Source organism: Bombina bombina, chromosome 4 (assembly GCF_027579735.1).
Source record: "Bombina bombina isolate aBomBom1 chromosome 4, aBomBom1.pri, whole genome shotgun sequence".
Classification (NCBI taxonomy): Eukaryota; Metazoa; Chordata; class Amphibia; order Anura; family Bombinatoridae; genus Bombina; species Bombina bombina.
In genome coordinates this window covers 122,612,368-122,633,292 of record NC_069502.1, presented here as the reverse complement: position 1 = coordinate 122,633,292, position 20,925 = coordinate 122,612,368, and the positions used below count along the sequence as shown (strand labels likewise).

Here is a 20,925-nt window from a genome sequence, read left to right as displayed (position 1 = left end):
TGGGCACAGTATACGCTGTGAGCCTGACACACACGCTGGCAGGCAGGCAACTGCAATTAGATTACACAGGTAAAAAAAAAAAAGCAGACTGATGTTTTAGCCCTAAAAAGGGCTTTTTGGGGTGCTGTCCTTACAGCAGAGATCAGATGAGTCCTTCAGGACTGTAGTGAACACTGAATACACTAGCCTAGCTATCGATTTCCCTATTAAATCAGCAGCAGCTACACTGTCCCTCCTCTCACTAAGAATGCAGCTTCCAAATGAATCTAAAATGGATGCTGTCCAGGAGGTAGGAGTGTCTGGGAGGGAGGGTCTGCTGCTGATTGGCTGGAATGTGTCTTCTGACTGTGAGGTACAGGGTCAAAGTATTACTCAATGATGACGAATAGGGGGCAGATTGAACATCGCATATGTTCGCCCGCCGTGGCGAACGCGAACAAGCTATGTTCGCTGGGAACTATTCGCCGGCGAACTATTCGCGACATCACTACTAGACACATAACTCTCCAATAGAGCCCTAGACTGTTCGTGATAAGCCACTTCTTTCGTACAACTGCTGTTTTTTATTTACCCACATCAGACCCCCTTTAGGAATTGCCTAAGGGTGACATGATGCCACCTGCATGATATTGTGCCTGATTATCAGAAAATCGCTGGCATGGAGAGAAATCATGGGGACTTTTTTGAGAATTATATTGTAGTGTAGATGTCTCTCCTTCACATCCAGAACCTACATAACTAGATAAGCAGCTCACAAGCTAAACATTTGCTTTCCTAAAATACTTTAACTGACCTCAAAGTATTGACGAGACTTCTTAGATAATCTTGCCAAAGTGTAGAACTTTAGATCAGACCCATTATATGCAGCTGCAGGTTTCCTCTAATTCACCACCATAAAGTGATGGTAAATCCTAGCATTTTTAAAACTCTAGGATTTACCAGTGCAACAAATAAAGTATAATATACTTCATGCTGAAAATTCCTTTATTTGCCAGTAGTGTATGCCGCACTGCGAGCCTCAGGCCGCCACGGCAAAACACTATTTTTCAATGAGGTGACGTTTCCACCTCTTAGCCAATAGCCGTACAGCCCAGCTGGCATTATGCCGGATAGCTAACACACTATTGCTAAGACAACCTCAGTGATAAATAGCGTTCTGCGGTGGGCGGCCCGAGGCGCTCAGCGTGGCATAAACTGCAGACAAATATAGGGGACTTTCAATAATGAAGTATAAAATACTTCATGCTGAAAGTTCCTTTATTTGTTGCACTGGTAAATCCTAGCGTTTCAAAAACGCTAGGATTTACCATCACTTTAACGTTCTTGTTTACCGGATGCCTACATAACGTTACATTTAAAAAAATCTGTGCACTGAATCTTATTCCACAATGATTAGTATTTAAATACTTATTTTTTTCTCTATACTGTCTCTACAATTAACTAAAAAGTTATTAAATAGAATGGGGGAAAATAATCACAGTTTCTGAAGGTATTACCATCTCCAAAATTGGAAAAACTCCCTCCAAACAATGAAGATGTTAGAGACATTGGCCGCTCTAAAAGGTGGGAAGCAGGGGAGGCACAGAAAAAAGTCAAAGGGTGAAACACAATAATGAGATCTGTTGTCCCTGAAAGTGCAGCCCATTTGATTGGGTTGTGGTTTCAAAGAGCAAAAACATTTTATATACAAAAATAAATCTAAAACGAGCCATTTACCATTTATTTTATACTCTGCAGCTGGTATAACAAATCATGGGAAAACAATTCTACACTATACTGTCCCTTTAGGAAAGTTTAGGGCCATAGTTTTAATACACCTTTTAATTCAGCCTTGTTATTCAGTATATGTTGCCCTGGGATAAGATCAATAGATTTATGAGGTAACAGATGTCGCTTTGACTTGTAATATGAAACAAAATAAGCCCTGCAGAGAGTTTTTCGCCATATGTTATACATTTAATGGATAGCCGTTCTACATACAAGGTCAGAATTGTTAAGAGCAAATGGATAAAAATGTAATAAATATGAATACTATTACTAAAAACAATGTATTTTTGACAATTCTGAATATTAGAGAACCGCAAAGATCAATTGGGCCTAAAGAATGCAGTTTTTTCCTTCTAGTTTTTCTTGTTTGTTTCATAAACTATCTCTGTAAAATCAAAATAAATATATGTTAAGGGCACAAGAATTTCATTACTCCACTAGTTCTGGGTTAGTAGGTTCAGTTTTGACTTTATCAGCATTTTCTACACAAGCAGGCGCAAAAAACTAATGTTAATCCTTATAACAAACCCATGATTAAAAAAAAAGTGAAGCATTCAACAGTCTGTATGTAATCTCTCTCTCTCTCTCTCTCTCTCTCTCTCTCTCGCTCTCTCTCTCTCTCGCTCTCTCGCTCTCGCTCTCGCTCTCTCTCGCTCTCTCTCTCTCTCTCTCTCTCTCTCTCTCTCTCTCTCTCTCTCTATATATATATATATATATATATATATATATATATATATATATATATATATATATCTCTCTATCTCTCTCTCTCTATCTCTCTCTCTCTATCTCTCTCTCTCTCTCTCTCTCTCTCTCTCACCTTTCTCTCCGTTTGCATGGTACTAGATACATGTGGACCAGTGTGGATTTTATTGTGACATATTTACAGATTTTATTTATTCAGGCTACAACTTCTTGCCATGCGCTGACACATGTTTGTTTTTCTCCAGATGAATACAAGAGTAACGTAGCCTGTGAAGATGACAGGTTGAGGCTAAACTGTAAGAAAAACACAGTGATAGCTATTTATTCAGCTACCTTTGGAAGATTACAGGGAGGCAGTTTGGAGTGTCCATACCAGAACCTGGGAATGCCTTCAGTAGGTAAGGCCTAAATTCATTTTATTGCTAATGTTATTGGTGTGGGACAAAGTAAGAAAAATAATGAAAATGAAACTGGTTCACCAGGAGAAGCAAATCAAATACTCCCAAGTATCATCTGCAGGTAGTAGACGTACTCAACAGAGGGTAAGAAGTGAATACAGCGCCAACAAGAGGCCAAGGGATAAATATACTCACAGAGAGATAAAAGAAGATTATTTAATGAACCATGTTAAAAAGCATCAGTAAAAAATGTAAAAAACACATATAGATAAAATTGCAAAAACAGGAATATCTTGCAGGAGCGGCAAAAGCTGATAATTACAATAAAAACAGGTGATCAGTGTGAGTGGTACACCAGATTAAGAGTGTAAACTAGTGAAACAGAATAAGCCTAAGTACAACTATAACAAGTGCATCAAGCAAGAAATTAATAAACAATAGTACAAACAATAATGTTCAAAAAATAGTGTGCCAAAAAAATAGAAAAATGCACTGCAGTGCAAAAAGAGGGTCAAATAGTGAGTGCAAATGGATATAACAAATGCTAGCTACTAATCCAGTGATATAAAGATATAATTAAATAAAATACACAATATGCAATAACATAAAAAATATATTCCAAAAAAGTATTCCAAAAAGTTGATCAACAAATGTTAGTGAAGAACAAAAATAAGTAAATCAAAACCAAAAAAATGAAAAAAATGGGTGATGAAAAACAAGGTGAAAGTGGAGGAAATTGGTTCCTTCAATATTAGTTACTTTAACAGATCCAAATTCCTGACCTGAGTGTGGTAGCTGAAGTAGCTGATTGGATCCTAGCACCTGTCAGCTGCTCCTATGGTATTCTAAAAAGTGCCCCTGAAAAAAAGGAATTCACAACATAGTGTATCCAATATGAGAATGAAGTAAAGATTAAAATAATGCTTACCAATATGTCAACGCGTTTCTGCCCTCAAAAAAGGGTCTTTCTCAAGACTAAAATATTGGTAATGGCAGCTAGCCTTATATACAGTTTAGAAGTAGCCTATATGTTAGTTTAATTGATTAATTGTATTGTTTGGGCGCCAAATCCCTCCACTTCCTGTGTAACATCTAAAAGATTCCCCCATAAGGTGTAACATTACTTCCTATGTAACATCTAAAAAATTCCCCCATATGGCAAACCGGAAGTCCCTCCACTTCCTGTGTAACATCTAAAAGATTCCCCCATAAAGTGTAACATCACTTCCTATGTAACATCTAAAAAATTCCCCCATATGGTAAACCGGAAGTATATAAATCTTACCGGATTAATATTATACATATCTAAATATATAAGTCATTCAAAAGGCATGTATATGGCCTTAGATTTATCCAGTTGTTTCTTTCTCAATTACCGGTATGTTTATTTTGGCTTACCGGTTTCGAGCCCAATATCGGAGCTACCCGGAAGTGACGTAACCGTTGACACTACCCCCTTTTTCAGTACTCAACAGAGGGCACTGGCGCAAAATCTTTTTTTTTTGGACCCCCTTGATAACTCAGAGTAGTAGCAATAGTAATAGTATACATGCTGCCCATAATGATTTTGAGGATAAAGAGACAAACAGACAGACACATAGACAGATAGGATGAACCTGCACGAATAAAAGGCTTCCCTGCATTAGAAGTGTACACATTTTACACACTCCTATTTATAGATTGTTTGCTATGGGCCCTGCTGCCATGGCACCTGCTGCGCCAATGGTAGTTCTGCCCCTGATCATCTGGGTTTTCCACCTCTAAATGAAAGTTACATCATCTCTGAAAGTGAGAGGAACTGTTGAAACTGTAGTGAGGTATATCTGAAAGTGCTTTAAAAACACACAGCAATTCACTGATTTGACAAATATTTATTGAAGAGACATTACAGGGAGTGCAGAATTATTAGGCAAATGAGTATTTTGACCACATCATCCTCTTTATGCATGTTGTCTTACTCCAAGCTGTATAGGCTCGAAAGCCTACTACCAATTAAGCATATTAGGTGATGTGCATCTCTGTAATGAGAAGGGGTGTGGTCTAATTACATCAACACCCTATATCAGGTGTGCATAATTATTAGGCAATTTCCTTTCCTTTGGCAAAATGGGTCAAAAGAAGGACTTGACAGGCTCAGAAAAGTCAAAAATAGTGAGATATCTTGCAGAGGGATGCAGCACTCTTAAAATTGCAAAGCTTCTGAAGCGTGATCATAGAACAATCAAGCGTTTCATTCAAAATAGTCAACAGGGTCTTAAGAAGCGTGTGGAAAAACCAAGGCGCAAAATAACTGCCCATGAACTGAGAAAAGTCAAGCGTGCAGCTGCCAAGATGCCACTTGCCACCACTTTGGCCATATTTCAGAGCTGCAACATCACTGGAGTGCCCAAAAGCACAAGGTGTGCAATACTCAGAGACATGGCCAAGGTAAGAAAGGCTGAAAGATGACCACCACTGAACAAGACACACAAGCTGAAACGTCAAGACTGGGCCAATAAATATCTCAAGACTGATTTTTCTAAAGTTTTATGGACTGATGAAATGAGAGTGAGTCTTGATGGGCCAGATGGATGGGCCCGTGGCTGGATTGGTAAAGGGCAGAGAGATCCAGTCCGACTCAGACGCCAGCAAGGTGGAGGTGGAGTACTGGTTTGGGCTGGTATCATCAAAGATGAGCTTGTGGGGCCTTTTCGGGTTGAGGATGGAGTCAAGCTCAACTCCCAGTCCTACTGCAAGTTACTGGAAGACACCTTCTTCAGGCAGTGGTACAGGAAGAAGTCTGCATCCTTCAAGAAAAACATGATTTTCATGCAGGACAATGCTCCATCACACGCGTCCAAGTACTCCCCAGCGTGGCTGGCAAGAAAGGGTATAAAAGAAGAAAATCTAATGACATGGCCTCCTTGTTCACCTGATCTGAACCCCATTGAGAACCTGTGGTCCATCATCAAATGTGAGATTTACAAGGAGGGAAAACAGTACACCTCTCTGAACAGTGTCTGATAGGCTGTGGTTGCTGCTGCACGCAATGTTGATGGTGAACAGATCAAAACACTGACGGAATCCATGGATGGCAGGCTTTTGAGTGTCCTTGCAAAGAAAGGTGGCTATATTGGTCACTGATTTGTTTTGGTTTTGTTTTTGAATGTCAGAAATGTATATTTGTGAATGTTGAGATGTTATATTGGTTTCACTGGTAAAAATAAATAATTGAAATGGGTATATATTTGTTTTTTGTTAAGTTGCCTAATAATTATGCACAGTAATAGTCACCTGCACACACAGATATCCCCCTAAAATAGCTATAACTAAAAACAAACTAAAAACTACTTCGAAAACTATTCAGCTTTGATATTAATGAGTTTTTTGGGTTCATTGAGAACATGGTTGTTGTTCAATAATAAAATTAATCCTCAAAAATACAACTTGCCTAATAATTCTGCACTCCCTGTATAGTGAGCATGATCTAATTCATTAGCATATGCAATTTTAGCACTACTGACTCTATGAGATTAACCCCTGGTGAAGAGGGGTTATGTGACTGTCCCTGCTGATTGGCTAACTGGCCATGTCTGCTCAATATATTAAAAGAACAAGGTACAGTAATTTAAATTCATTAATTTAAAAATCAGCAATTCAATAAATACAGAAGCATGTAATGAATAATTAAATATATAGAAACCAGAAAGAGTCTGATAAATATCAACTAAATATAAATGAACACCAAAATTAATGTATGTTACTATCAATCTGCAAAGAATAAAAGAACATTTAACAACTTTCACTTTCATCATTTAATTTGTTTTTCCTGTAACACCATTGTGTTTCCACTCACCTCAGGGAGCCATGAGAGCCATGAAGAACCCTGATATTCCTACATACTGAGCAGCGATTGGTTCATATTTGTAGAAGCTTGTTTAAACCTGTCCCTAATTGGCTGCAGCAAAGAACGTAAAATAAATACCATTCTAGAAGATTTTTAAAAGGGTGTGTCCTAGCCCTTGATAAACAGTGCATATTTTACTAGGAAAATTAGTTTTTAATGGGTTTTAAAATATTTATTTTGCATTCAGATCTTTTGTTATGTTGTAAAACATTTAGATAAATGAAGTAAAAAATTACTTTAATGTACCTTTAAAATACTAAATAAATGATAAATTTGATGGCTTCTAACCACAGGTTAGCCTGAGATATTATGTGTAACACTCCTCTATCAGACCAAACTCGGCCAGTAGTCTTGTTATCCCAGCATTGAGCCAGAATGATAGGGAATATCCCAGAGCAGAGAAAGTTAGTGAGATGAGGAAGGTGGCACTCAACACAGGCAGGACAGTCCCCAGCGGCAACGGCAGAGCAGTCCAAGGATGAACCACTAGAATGGTCAGGCAGGCAGGGTTTGGCACCAGTAAAGCAGTCCAAGGGAACACCACTAGAATGGGCAGGCAGGGTTTGCAACAGTAAAGCAGTCCAAGGGCACACCACTAGAATGGTCACACAGGCAGGGTTCGGCAACAGTAATACAATCCAGCAATTAAGGGGTAAAGCAGGTAGAGTAGTCAGACAGGCAGGTTCAGCAATAGTAATTAAATCCAGCAGTTAAGGGTTAAAGCAGGTAGAGTAGTCAGGCAGGCAGGTTCATCAACAGTATTTCACTCTAGCAGTTAAGGGGTAAAGCAGGTAGAGTAGTCAGACAGGCAGGTTCAGCAATAGTAATTCAATCCAGCAGTTAAGGGTTAAAGCAGGTAAAGTAGTCAGGCAGGCAGGTTCATCAACAGTATTTCACTCCAGCAGTTAAGGGGTAAAGCAGGTAGAGTAGTCAGGCAGGTAGGTTCATCAACAGTATTTCACTCCAGCAGTTAAGGGGTAAAGCAGGTAGAGTAGTCAGGCAGGTAGGTTCATCAACAGTATTTCACTCCAGCAGTTAAGGGGTAAAGCAGGTAGAGTAGTCAGGCAGGCAGGTTCAGTAACAGTAATAAGGCACATAGAACAATCTGTCACACCCAGGAGCACACAAAGTAACACCTATACTTGGGCAGTGACAGATCGTTTGTAACAATTTTAAATAGGTGCAGGATTCGCGCCACAGAGGTCTGACCGCCATCTGGAGCTTGCGGCGATGACGTCAGTGCCACACGCATCCGGACCCGACACTGCCCCTGGCAACGAGCAGGGAAGGAGCCGACCCGCCCCTAGCAACGGCTAGAGCGGTGCGGCGTGACCTTATGCAGATGTATTTTTAAATGTATATAATTTGTTTAAATATTTAAGAAAAAGTGTAAAGTTTTACTCTCAGTAAAGTAATAGACACCTCCATGTTATAAAGGGTTTCCTAGTTTTCAAATCCTCTTCTTATCTTATCTCTGTTGCTCTTCCAGTAAGGGACATATAAATGAACTACTTTAGTAGAAAATCATTATAATAAACAACTTGCATAAAGTATTGAAATGTGAGATCAAATAATACTAAGACTTAACGTTTATTAAGTCATAAATAAAATCGGATAGTGTGCATTAAAAACACACTTAGGTACCTTGATTAGTTTAATGTGTATTAGTTAATGGCTTTCCTATCCAAACCAACATATACCACTCACTATTTATATTAATCATATTACAGTACTTTATTATGTACCATCACTTTCTTCTATAGTTTAGGTCATGCTAATAACCACACATTCACTTTTCACTTATTCCGATATTATTGTAAATGTACCTTTTTCACTTTCCTAGTAGGATCTCGTTTTATTAATATTATAATTGGTTGATCACACACAATAGCAACACTATGCACTTCATTGAACGAATACTATGGTTATCTCAATCGAACTGTATTACTTTTTTTTTAACGTAAAACACTATGGGGTCAATTTAATAAAGTGCGGACGAACATGATACACTGTATGGTATCATGTTTGCCGAACATCGGCATTTATCGATGTGCGGCAAACATGGTGAACTGCTGGTGCTCTGCCGCCCCCTGCAGATTTGCGGCCAATCAGCCGCTAGCAGGGGGTGTCAATCTATCAGATCGTATACGATCGGGCTGATTGCTGTCCGTCACCTCAGAGGTGACGGATGAGTTAAGGAGCAGCGTTCTTAGGACCGCTGCTTCTTAACTTTCGCTTCAGGCGGAACTGAAGCGGAGAGGGTCGGAAGCAGCATCCGCTGTTTCATAAATCGACCCCTATGGGTTCACTTTGTTGTTATTTCTGTTGAATTTGACTCACAACATTTTTATTTACGATTATCCTCCATTTCTTTCAATTCAAGTCAGAACACACACACATATCGGCTCTAAAAGCATTTATTTTGTAACAAATCAGGGTACATTTGGCAATACAAGTGTTCATCTAATATTTATTTAAAATGTGCAAATTTTCCATTCATATATCAGCAGGCTGCTAGTGCCAGTTATGGACATAATACTTTTTCAATGCAATTCTATTGCCACTTACTACCTTTTAATGTATCAATCTTACAGCGGTTAGCTCAATGCTGTATCAGCCAGGATGGCTGGGATATCCATTGGATTGGCTGTCCGGTGATGATGTATGAAATGTGGGCGTGATCTAAGATTCACTCCAGAGGTGTAACTAGAAATCACAGGGCCCAGGTGCAAGAATCTAAGAAGCCCCCCCCCCCCAAAAAAAGTGAATTTGATACATATCTTTTTTTTTTTTTTACATTTAACACAGAAAAGAAATGTGAATCAGATTACATGTCTGCAAAAGGAGGTACCCTGTGCCCACAGTCTGTGAGATGGTCTGACCCCCTATTACTGTATATAGTGACACTGTTTAACCCACCAGTACTGTATATAGTGAGTCAGTGACACAATCTGTAATCTGCCAGTGAGATGGCTGGCCTGACCCTACCCACCCCAGTACTTTATAAAGTGACCACAGTAGTCTGTGACATGGCCCAGCCCCCCCGTACTGTATATAGTGGTACTGCATAGACTGACACTGTTTAGCCCCCGCCCCCCCATGCTGTAGTAACAAGGTCTGTAATTTGCTGGTTCCACAAACATACACACACACATACATGCATAAATACACACACAGTCACATACATACATACACACACACATAGTTACATACACACACACACAAACACATAAACACCAGTGGGTAAAACAGAAACACTAACCCCTGTAGTCAGAGACACTAGTGAAGCATCATGTCACACTCACATGATATCAGTGCAGGCAGTGGCAGGTCAACGTTTTTTATTGTAAAAAAAAATATAACTTTTTTTTTTTTTAAACTGGGCCCCCACCCTTGGGGGCCCAGTCGCAATTGCGACCTCTGCACCCCCTGTAGTTTCATCCCTGATTCACGCTATAAAAAGCCGACAACCCAGCAGCAAGCTTACCCTTTAACAAAGCCGGTCACGGCGAAACATGTTAGGGTACTGGTGAGGAGTCCTAGGAGCTCCTATGTTTTAGCTAGCCTTAGGCTACCTTACTGTAGTTTATTTACTTGTTTATTAGATGGAGTGTTTTGCCTCTAACGGTTTTCATTATGAAGCTGCTCAGGGACACTGTTGAGTATTATCCTGTTAACATGATTTGCACTTACTAGTCCTAATATTTCGTTGCTTAAATTTCATTACCCTCATGATTTATTATCTGTGTTTAAAGATACACTATTAAGACGTAGCAATACGCTTTATTTGAGCCTATCCACTTGGCACTAATTTCATTGTGTATCTTGTGATTCCAATACTTATATTGTACCAGCAATTTGCTTCTCCATGTATCAGAGGGCAAAGCTCGTATACTAGTTGGTATTAAGAGCGTTTAATTTTTTGAATGCCAAGGGGACCCGTTTTTTTACAATTGCATATCACAGGTTATTCAATTTCAGTTAACCGGCTGTATATCACTTGTGCTGGATACTGCAAATAACAAATGCAAATAACTGTTGGTAACTCACTCCATTAACTAATACTTATTACACTACTCAAGGTACCGAAGTGTGTTTTTAATGCATTCTATCCTATTTTATTTATGACTTAATTCAGTATTATTTGATCTCACATTTCAATACTTTATGTAAGTTGTTTACAATAATTAGCTGTGCAGTTGAATGATTTTCTCTAAACCCAAGAGTGCTATAAGTATATTCTCCACAACAGATGGCCCCTTCACCTCTTAATACTTCTGTATTAACCAATTCAATACACAGCACCTACAACCCATAATATGGGCTCTCTGTTCATAGAAAATTATACATGGGATTAAAGGAGTTTAGACACACCAAAGTAGTGCCATTGGATTTCTTTTCTTAGTGAACTACTATAGTATCTTTCAAGATTTAATGTCTCTTTAAATCTAACACTTTATAGCACCTAAATCCACTACATACAGGGATTAATTGCCCCCATTAATTGTTTGGGCTTTTCAAACACAGCATAAGTGGGAAGTCAAATGCCAATTAACACTTGTGTACATGATCTTCCTCTTTAGTAATATATTATAATACTTATTTACACCTTTTATAAATGTGTCACATATAGACCTTCCTTACTACAAAATATTGTCTATAAACACGCATTTCCTGTTTGTTTCAAAATTAGCCAAGCATCTTTAAAGGGACAGTCTTCTAAAAAATGTCTAACTTTTAAAAAGTTAGATAACACCTTTACTACCATTACCCCAGCTTTGTACAGCCAACATTGTTATATTAATATACTTTATAACCTTTAAAGCTCTAAATATCTGCCTGTCTCTAAGCCACTACAGACCGCCTCTTATCTCATTGCATTTTAATAGCTTTTCACAGCCAGGTAGTGCTAGTTCATGTGTGCCATATAGATAAACATAGTGCTAACTCCCGTGGAGTTATTCATGAAGCAGCAATAATTGGCTAAAATGCAAGTTTGTAAATAGCACTGAGATAAGGGGCTGCAGAGATTTAGATACAAGGTAATCACAGAGGTAAAACGTATATTAATATAACTGTTGGTTATGCAAAACTGGGGAATGGGTAATAAAGGGATTATCTATCTTTTTAAACAATAACAATTTTGAAGTAGATTGTCCCTTTAACATATTTAACTAGTGTTGTTATTTTTCAGAATTTATTTTATTATTTATGAATTTAGTGTTCCTATAACAGCACATTAACAATCTCATGTGGTTGTGTAAAAAAATATGCTTTGTCCGACACGACACCCCCTAAAGAGACAAAAAAGTAAAATTGGTAACGTAGATTTTAAAAAAATGCTACAAATTGCATCTAGCTAATTTTCAGCATTTGCAGGTTACAGACTTGCTTTTTTGACTCTCTAGAGAGCTTGGGAAAAAGCACATTTTTTTTTTACAGCAAGAGGTACATAACATAGTATCTTTGTTATACTTGACATTTGATATTTAATTTTATTTAACTGTCATTGATAATTTACTATTTAGTTATTTAATATGTTACTTTCTATTACTTCATTAACCCCTTGACTGCTAGAGTGGTCTGCAGTCTATGTAAATAAATATCCTAATGAATACAGTGATTTATTGTTGCATGGAAATGATAAATCACATTTTATGCTGTTTTCTCATGTGAGGTACAATTACATGGTAATAAATAAATAAAGGAAGTTACTGATCTGATATCAGTGTTCACAGCATATATCTGTGATATTACCCAACATGCTTGGAAACAAAATGGCTCCATTACTGAATGCACTGACCCTGCTACACATCTCTGTGGGTGATGCATTAAAAAACCTAAACATTGCTGTCTGAATTTCTCAGTTAATGTTAATCTCTGTTTTTAAATATTATTTTTTTTTACAACAAATATACAACATACATTATTCATTTGCTAGTTACAGATTATTTATATTTTACAGGGATATAAAAAAAAGTCAGTTTTGATGCTGTAATAAATAAAAAAAAGGCAGTGAGTGGGTAATATAACATTTTAAAATATGTATTATTTATCATTCTAAAAGGATTTTACATTTTTTTTATTTATTTATTCATTTATTATTTAACTTAATTTTTGCAGTCCATTACTTCCTGTCACAATCCCACATGGAGATTGGGTTTATACGGGAAGGCAATTATAGTTTGATGTCATAAATCTTCTAGAGTAACATGACTTGATTTAGTATTCAGTGAATGCCAAAGAATGCCAGAGAAACAGAAAGTCAGATTTGCCCATGCCCAGAAGAGGCAGAATGCCACTTAAGTTACCTGCATGTCAGCTCCCTATTTTCCCTGAGGGCAGTGACTACTGAGAATGTGTTTATTTAGCAAGAAAACAATTCATTTGTTTTTTGTTTTTAACACTGTCTGTTTCTTTTTATGTTTACTTTGATTTAGCAGAATTGTTTTTACTTTTGACTAGACTGTCCCTTTAACTAGTTCCCTTTAAATGTATATTCATTCAACTATAATTTCCAATGGGAAGAGGGGGGAATCCAGCTTTTCATTCCATGATAATTTAAAAGGACAATAAACAACTTGAGATTTTCAATTAAATGTTGTGTAATGAAACATATTTGCATTATACATTCATTATTTATTTTGCCCACTTTGCATGTAATTTAGTTCTGAAAATTGAACATTTCAGGTCTTGAAATGCACCCTGCTGACTTTTCAAGACTAACTCTGTTACATATCTCTCCCTAATTGGCTTTATTCGATAACTGCAAAATAAAATGTTTACTAACTTTATGACAGTGCCTAACCTTGTCTGTGGACTAAAGTCTAGACTGGCTCCTCCAAATAATGCAAATGGAGTGTGGAGTTTGGCCACTACAACATTATTACAGTAAAAAGGATGTGAATTTGTTTAAAAAAAAAAAAAGTTAAAACTTGGCTGATATGTTATTCTATAGCAACACAACAGAAATGTCTTGTAATTACAGTGGCCAGATTACAAGTGGAGCCTAAATATTGCTTGCATACTAATGTGAGTTGGCATTACAAGTAAAGCACAATGTGAATGCAAGCTTGCGTTCACATTGCTAGGAAGCATTCTGATGCCCTCAGGGGGTAAGTAGTACAGCGATGGCAGCAAATATATATATATACACTGTACAGTTGTGCTCATAAGTTTACATACCCTGGCAGAATTTATGATTTCTTGGCCATTTTTCAGAGAATATGAATGATAACACAAAAACTTTTCTTTCACTCATGGTTAGTGTTTGGCTGAAGCCATTTATTATCAATCAACTTTGTTTACGCTTTTTAAATCATTAATGACAACAGAAACTACCCAAATGACCCTGATCAAAAGTTTACATACCCTGGTGATTTTGGCCTGATAACATGCACACAAGTTGACACAAAGGGGTTTGAATGGCTATTAATGGTAACCATCCTCACCTGTGATCTGTTTGCTTGTAATTAGTGTGTGTATAAAAGGTCAATGAGTTTCTGGACTCCTGACAGACCCTTGCATCTTTCATCCAGTGCTGCACTGACGTTTCTAGTTTCTGAGTCATGGGGAAAGCAAAAGAATTGTCAAAGGATCTGTGGGAAAAAGGTAGTTGAACTGTATAAAACAGTAAAGGGATATAAAAAGATATCCAAGGAATTGAGAATGCAAATCAGCAGTGTTCAAACTCTAATCAAGAAGTGGAAAATGAGGCGTTCTGTTTGATAACATACTGCATTCATCGTGCAATCAATTCTGACCAAATTTCCTGTGACTTTGTAGCTCACACATCCCCAAAACATCAGCGATCCACCTCCTTGTTTCACAGTAGGAATGGTGTACCTTTCATTATAGGCCTTGTTGACTCCTCTCCAAATGTAGCATTTATGGTTGTGGACAAAAAGCTAAATTTTGGTCTCATCACTCCAAATGACTTTATGCCAGGTTTGAGACTTGTCTCTGTGCTGTTTAGCGTATTGTAAGCGGGATACTTTGTGGCATTTGCGTAGTAATGGCTTTCTTCTGGCGACTCGACCATTCACCCCATCTTTTTTCAAGTGCCTCCTTATTGTGCATCTTGAAACAGTCACACCACATGTCCTGTATTTCACCAAACAATTTTCCTGGCAGTTGTGGCTGAAATTTTAGTTGGTCTACCTGACCGTGGTTTGGTTTCAACAGAACCCCTCATTTTCCACTTCTTTATTAGAGTTTGAACACTGCTGATTTGCATTCTCAATTCCTTGGATATATTTTTATATCCCTTTCCTGTTTTATACAGTTCAACTACCTTTTCCCGCAGATCCTTTGACAATTCTTTTGCTTTCCCCATAACTCAGAATCCAGAATTGTCAGTGCAGCACTGGATGAAAGATGCAAGGGTCTGTCAGGAGTCCAGAAACTCATTGACCTTTTATACCCACACACACACACACACACTAATTACAAGAAAACAGATCACAGGTGAGGATGGTTACCTTTAATAGCCATTCAAACCCCTTTGTGTGCATGTTATCAGGCCAAAATCACCAGGGTATGTAATCTTTTGATCAGGGTCATTTGGGTTGTTGTTGTCATTATGATTTAAAAAGAGTAAACACAGTTGATTGATAATAAATAGCTTCAGCCAAACACTAACCATGAGTGAAAGAAAAGTTTTTGTGTTATCATTCATATTCTCTGAAAAATGGCCAAGAAATCATAAATTCTGCCAGGGTATGTAAACTTATGAGCACAACTGTGTATATAAGAAGTCCTGACTGACTGATCAACGCCCAGCTCAAACCATTTAACCTAGGAACATGAAATTTGGAAGGTACATTGTTTTCATGACGTAGGCACCCACTAAGGAAGGATTTTTGGAAATGATGTCACTAAGGCGATGAAAAAGGGGGGTAAAATTTTTTATGAGTATACCTATATCTTAAAAACCAAATATGTTACAGATGTGAACATTGGTATTTAGATTTGTCTTTAAAAATAAAGAAACACAACTTTTTAAAACATAACAAAGTGACAGCACCTTTGTGAGTTGGATTGGCACATTTCCATCTCTGACATAATATACTGGGACATAGCGAAGGAAGCACCTGGCTCCTGATACCTGGTGAGGGTGAGCTGTTACACCCTAACATATCAGCCTGCTCCTATAAGCACATTAGGGTGCTGTCATCAAATGTGAGTATCCATTGAGATTACAAATGTATCGGTTGATCTACACATGAGGCGCCCCTCTATCTATTATTTCTAAAAATAAACAAAGGTGTTTTACCATTTCCTGAAGGGGGGTGAAAACGGGGAGTGATTTATGAGGATACCTATATCTCAAAAACCGAAGATGTTAGAAAAGTAAAAATTATCATTTAAAATCTTCATTATAAAGTAAGTTTAAATGCCAAACTTCTTGCTCCTAAAGTCATTAGTTCTCAATATATAGATATCACTAAAAAATGAATACTCTTTTTTTTTTAACATCTGACAGTTGAGTCATAGTGGTCGATTTATCAAGGGCCGAATGGCCCCTGATGCCCCTGTTTTCTTTAGGCTCGCCGGAAACAGCAGTTATGAAGCAGCGGTCTTAAGACCGCTGCTCCTTAACTGGTCCGCTGCCTCTGAGGCTGCAGACATCAATGCGCCCGATTGTATATGATCGGGTTGATTGACACCCCCTGCTAGCCGATTGGCCGCGAATCTGCAGGGCTCGGCATTGCACAAGCAGTTGACCAGAACTGTGCAATTACCACTCAGAGTGACATCAGTGTTTTTACTCAGATACACTCGCAACAGAAGCATCTGACAGAAGCACTTTTATTCCATACTGCACTGAGACTATAGTAGATATATCAAGCAAATGCATATAGAGAGTAAACTACTGGTTAATGTTATCAGCTGGTAATGTTAATAAACAACATAAAATATGCGTGACGTGAAGATACATTAGAATTAGGAAACCACATGCTTCCACCCGCTATGCCAGTCACAGACTCAGAGCGAATGCTGCCCACCTGCCCGGTGGGTATATAATGCGGGCACAGAGCAGGGTCAAAGCTCAGTTAACACTGTATAATATGGTAAAAAGAAAAGATTGGGACTTACTGTGATACAGCAACCGGTGTGCGCCTCTGAGGGCCGCCATATTTATGTAAAGTGGAAGCATTCCCTTAGTTAGTGTGCTGCTGCTGTCGGATATGAAGGGCTCCTTGCTTGTTTTGCTGGCCCAGTGCAGGCATTGGACTGTAACCTGAGCACAACACGCATATGCGCTAGACAAGAGGTTGGCATTATATAAGGAACCACCCACTGTGTGTGACTGGCATAGATAGACATGCTATGCTAGGAACACCTACTGCATGTGACTGCTATATACACACTATAATGGGAACACCCACACCATGATTGATATGTACACAATTTGCTGAGTGGCTGCTGGTATCATTTGAGAACTGTTCCCATTGAGTGACTGGTTTACAAAGTTTTTTGAGAACGTTTACAGTTCGTGGCTGGTGTCATAGCTACCCTAGGTGAAGGCGCATTGCGTGTAAGAGATTTATTCTATACAGTCTCCCTGTAAGAGTCTGGTTTGCACACATTGTGCAGGGAACAGTTTCAGTGTGTTGCTTGTAAAAGGTCAGCATTATTCCACTGAGAAAGTGATACACATACAATATTATGTGTTAATACCCCCTTGGTGTGACTAGGGTTACCATCTTTCCAGAATTATGACACACTTATTTATACAATAACAAAATTATTTTTTTGAGGGGGCACAGCGTTTCATTTGGGCGGGCATTGCCCATCAATGCCCCCCCCCCCCTGGAGCTGACCCTGGAAATATAGGAATAGGGAGTAACATAGAGACACAGAGAGAGAGGGAGACACCCATGACAAGAGAAAAAACAGCAGAGATACGAAGAAACAAAGCCAGAGAGAAATATACATGGATGGACAGTTGCACTTAGGGCTCGATTTATCAAAGCCTTACGGCTGCAAGTTCTCACAAGAACTTGCTCGCCGTAATTTAACAAGCAGCGGTCACCAGACCGCCGCTTCCCTAACGTCTTTGCCACCTCTAAGGTGGCGAAATTCAATCTCTGCGGTCGAGTCCGACCGAGGAGATTGACAGCTCCTGCCCGTGCGTGATTGGCTGTGCGCGGGATTGCACGCGAGTGCAAAATTGCGCTTGTGTGCAATGGTGATTACCTGCGGGTAATTTCGCTCCGCCACAGGCGAGCTGAGGCGTACAGAGGCGCATATACGCGCCCCTGTACGCCTCACCTTTGATAAATCTAGCCCTTAAAGAGAGGGAAAGAGAAACACAATAGGAAAAGAAAGAAAGAGAGGGTTCCAGGCTCCGAGTGATTAAAGGGCAACCAGATAACCACTTCATTGAAGTGACAAGATCACAGATATGAAAGCAAGATAAATGTTCCCAGACAGGCACACAGTTCTGAATAAAAGTTCTTGCTTTCCCTTTCAATCAGTTTGCTCCATCACTGTAACACTTCCTGAATGGTTAGGTAAATGTAACAATCTGTGTGTAAAAATAAAATCTCTTCTCAAAAGAACTTGTTTTTTTGACAAAACAATTTTGTTATGTCGACAAAACAAGTTAAAAAATTAAACATGCATGGCCTCTCTGGGCTTCCGTACTATCTGAATCATTAAAGAAAAAAAATGTGTGTTTCATATCCCTTTAAGGTTAAAGGGACATGAAATCCCAAATGTTTCTTTCATAATTTAGATAGAACATACAAGTTTTTTTTAAAAAGTTTCCAATTTACTTCTATTGCTCTCATGTTACTTTTGGTTGTTGAAGAGCATACCAAGGTAGGTAGCATGCTTGAGTCTGGATCACTAATTGGCAGGAAACACTGCCAGCATCTAGTGCTCTTGCAAATGTATAACATTATTGCAAATATGGTGCCATATAATGTTGCAGACACATGCACGCTTCGGGAATGAAGTTAGTTTGATTATAGAATTGAATTGGAAGATTTTGTTTTATGCAAAAACACTTTTGGGTTTCATGTCCCTTTAAGAATCCTGCAGAATGCACTTCATCCCCTCTCTCGGCAGTGTAAAACCACAGATAAAGGAGGCAAATTAATAAATTGCAAAGTTGTTTTACTATACATTACTGCACATTTCATGGGGAAATATGTTTTGAGTTTAATGTCCTTTTAACAACACATAGAGCATATTCTTATGTTCTTTACAAGCAGGTGAAATAAAACTTGCATCACCTTAAAAATATCCAGAAACAATGTGGCAAATTATAAAGAATAAATACTATATTTAGAATGCAAAACAAAAAACAAAAATATGTTTATTACAATGGTATTTACACTGGGTTGTTTATCATCTTTCAGTAAAAGGTAATCGCCTAGATTACGAGTTTTGGGGTAACAGGGGTGCAGTGCTAACGAGCAGTTTTTTCTCACCGCTCACTTACCTGCAGCGCTGGTATTACTGGTTTTTACAAACCCGGCGTTAACAGGAAAGAAGTGAGCGTAGAGCAAAATTGAGCTGCACACTGCACTTCAATACCAGCACTGCTTAAGTCAGCGGTGAGCTGGTTTTACGTGCTCATGCACGATTTCCCCATAGACATCAATGGGGAGAGCTGGCTGAGAAAAAGTCTAACAATTGCCAAAAAGCAGCGTATAACTCAGTAACGCAGCCCCATGAACCCCAAGTTTAAACACCCCTAATCTTACACTTATTAACCCATAATCTGCCACCCCGACATCGCCAACACCTACATTATACTTGTTAACCCCTAATCTGCCGCTCCGGACATCGCCGCCACCTATATTATATTTATTAACTCCTAATCTGCTGCCCCTGACATCACCAACACCTACATTATACTTATTAACCCCTAATCTGCCGCTCCGGACATTGCCGCCACCTACATTATATTTATTAACCCCTAATGTGTCGCCCCCAATGTCGCAGTAACCTACCTACACTTATATTTAATAATTCCTAATCTGCCGCCCCCAACGTCGCCGCCACTATATTAAATGTATTAACCCCTAAATCTAAGTCTAACCCTTACCCTAACACCCCCTAACTTAAATATAATTTAAATAAATCTAAATAAAAATGACTATTAATAACTAAATAATTCCTATTTAAAACTAAATACTTACCTGTAAAATAAAACCTAAGCTAGCTACAATATAACTAATGGTTACATTGTATCTAGCTTAGGGTTTATTTTTATTTTACAGGCAAGTTTGTATTTATAGAATTTGTAGAATAGTTACTAAATAGTTATTAATTATTTACTAACTACCTAGCTAAAATAAATACAAATTTACCTGTAAAATAAAACCTAACCTAAGTTACACTAACACTACACTACAATTAAATCAATTCCCTACATTAAATACAATTAAATCAATTAAATTAGCTAAATCACAACCCCCCCCACTAAATTACAGAAAATAAAAAACAAATTACAGATCTTTAAACTAATTACACCTAATCTAAGAGCCCTATCAAAATAAAAATACTGTTGGGGGAGTTGTTTGTATTTTTTTTTTACAGGTAAAAGAGCTGATTTCCGCAAAAGGCCCTTTTAATGGCTATTGATAGTTTAGTTTAGGCTAGGGATTTTTTTTATTTTGGGGGGGGCTTTTTTATTTTGATAGGGCTATTAGATTAGGTGTAATTAGTTTAAAGATCTTGTAATTTGTTTTTTATTTTCTGTAATTTAGTGTTTTTTTGTGTGTGATTTAGCTAATTTAATTTAATTTATTTAATTGTATTTAATGTAGGGAATTTATTTAATTGTAGTGTAGTGTTAGGTGTTAGTGTAACTTAGGTTAGGTTTTATTTTACAGGTAACTTTGTATTTATTTTAGCTAGGTAGTTATTAAATAGTTAAAAACTATTTAATAACTATTCTACCTAGTGAAAATAAATACAAACTTGCCTGTAACTATTAGTTATTTTGTAGCTAGCTTGGGGTTTATTTTACAGGTAAGTATTTAGTTTTAAATAGGAATTATTTAGTTAATGATAGTAATTTTATTTAGATTTATTTAAATTATATTTAAGTTAGGGGGGGTTAGGGTTAGACTTAGGTTTAAGGGTTAATAAATTTAGAATAGTGGCAGCGACGTTGGGGTGGCAGATTAGGGGTTAATAAATGTAGAT

General features: G+C 37.9%; 1 protein-coding gene across 1 annotated transcript in view; it reads left to right on the top strand.

Annotated features, from left to right (window-relative positions):
- The window catches only part of EVA1A (eva-1 homolog A, regulator of programmed cell death), a 595,363-nt gene that overhangs the window by 168,658 nt on the left and 405,780 nt on the right, over positions 1 to 20,925 (top strand). The window contains exon 4 of the mRNA XM_053709620.1: positions 2,718 to 2,870. Coding sequence (XP_053565595.1) covers positions 2,718 to 2,870 — 153 coding nt within the window. The remainder of the gene's footprint in view (positions 1 to 2,717; positions 2,871 to 20,925) is intronic.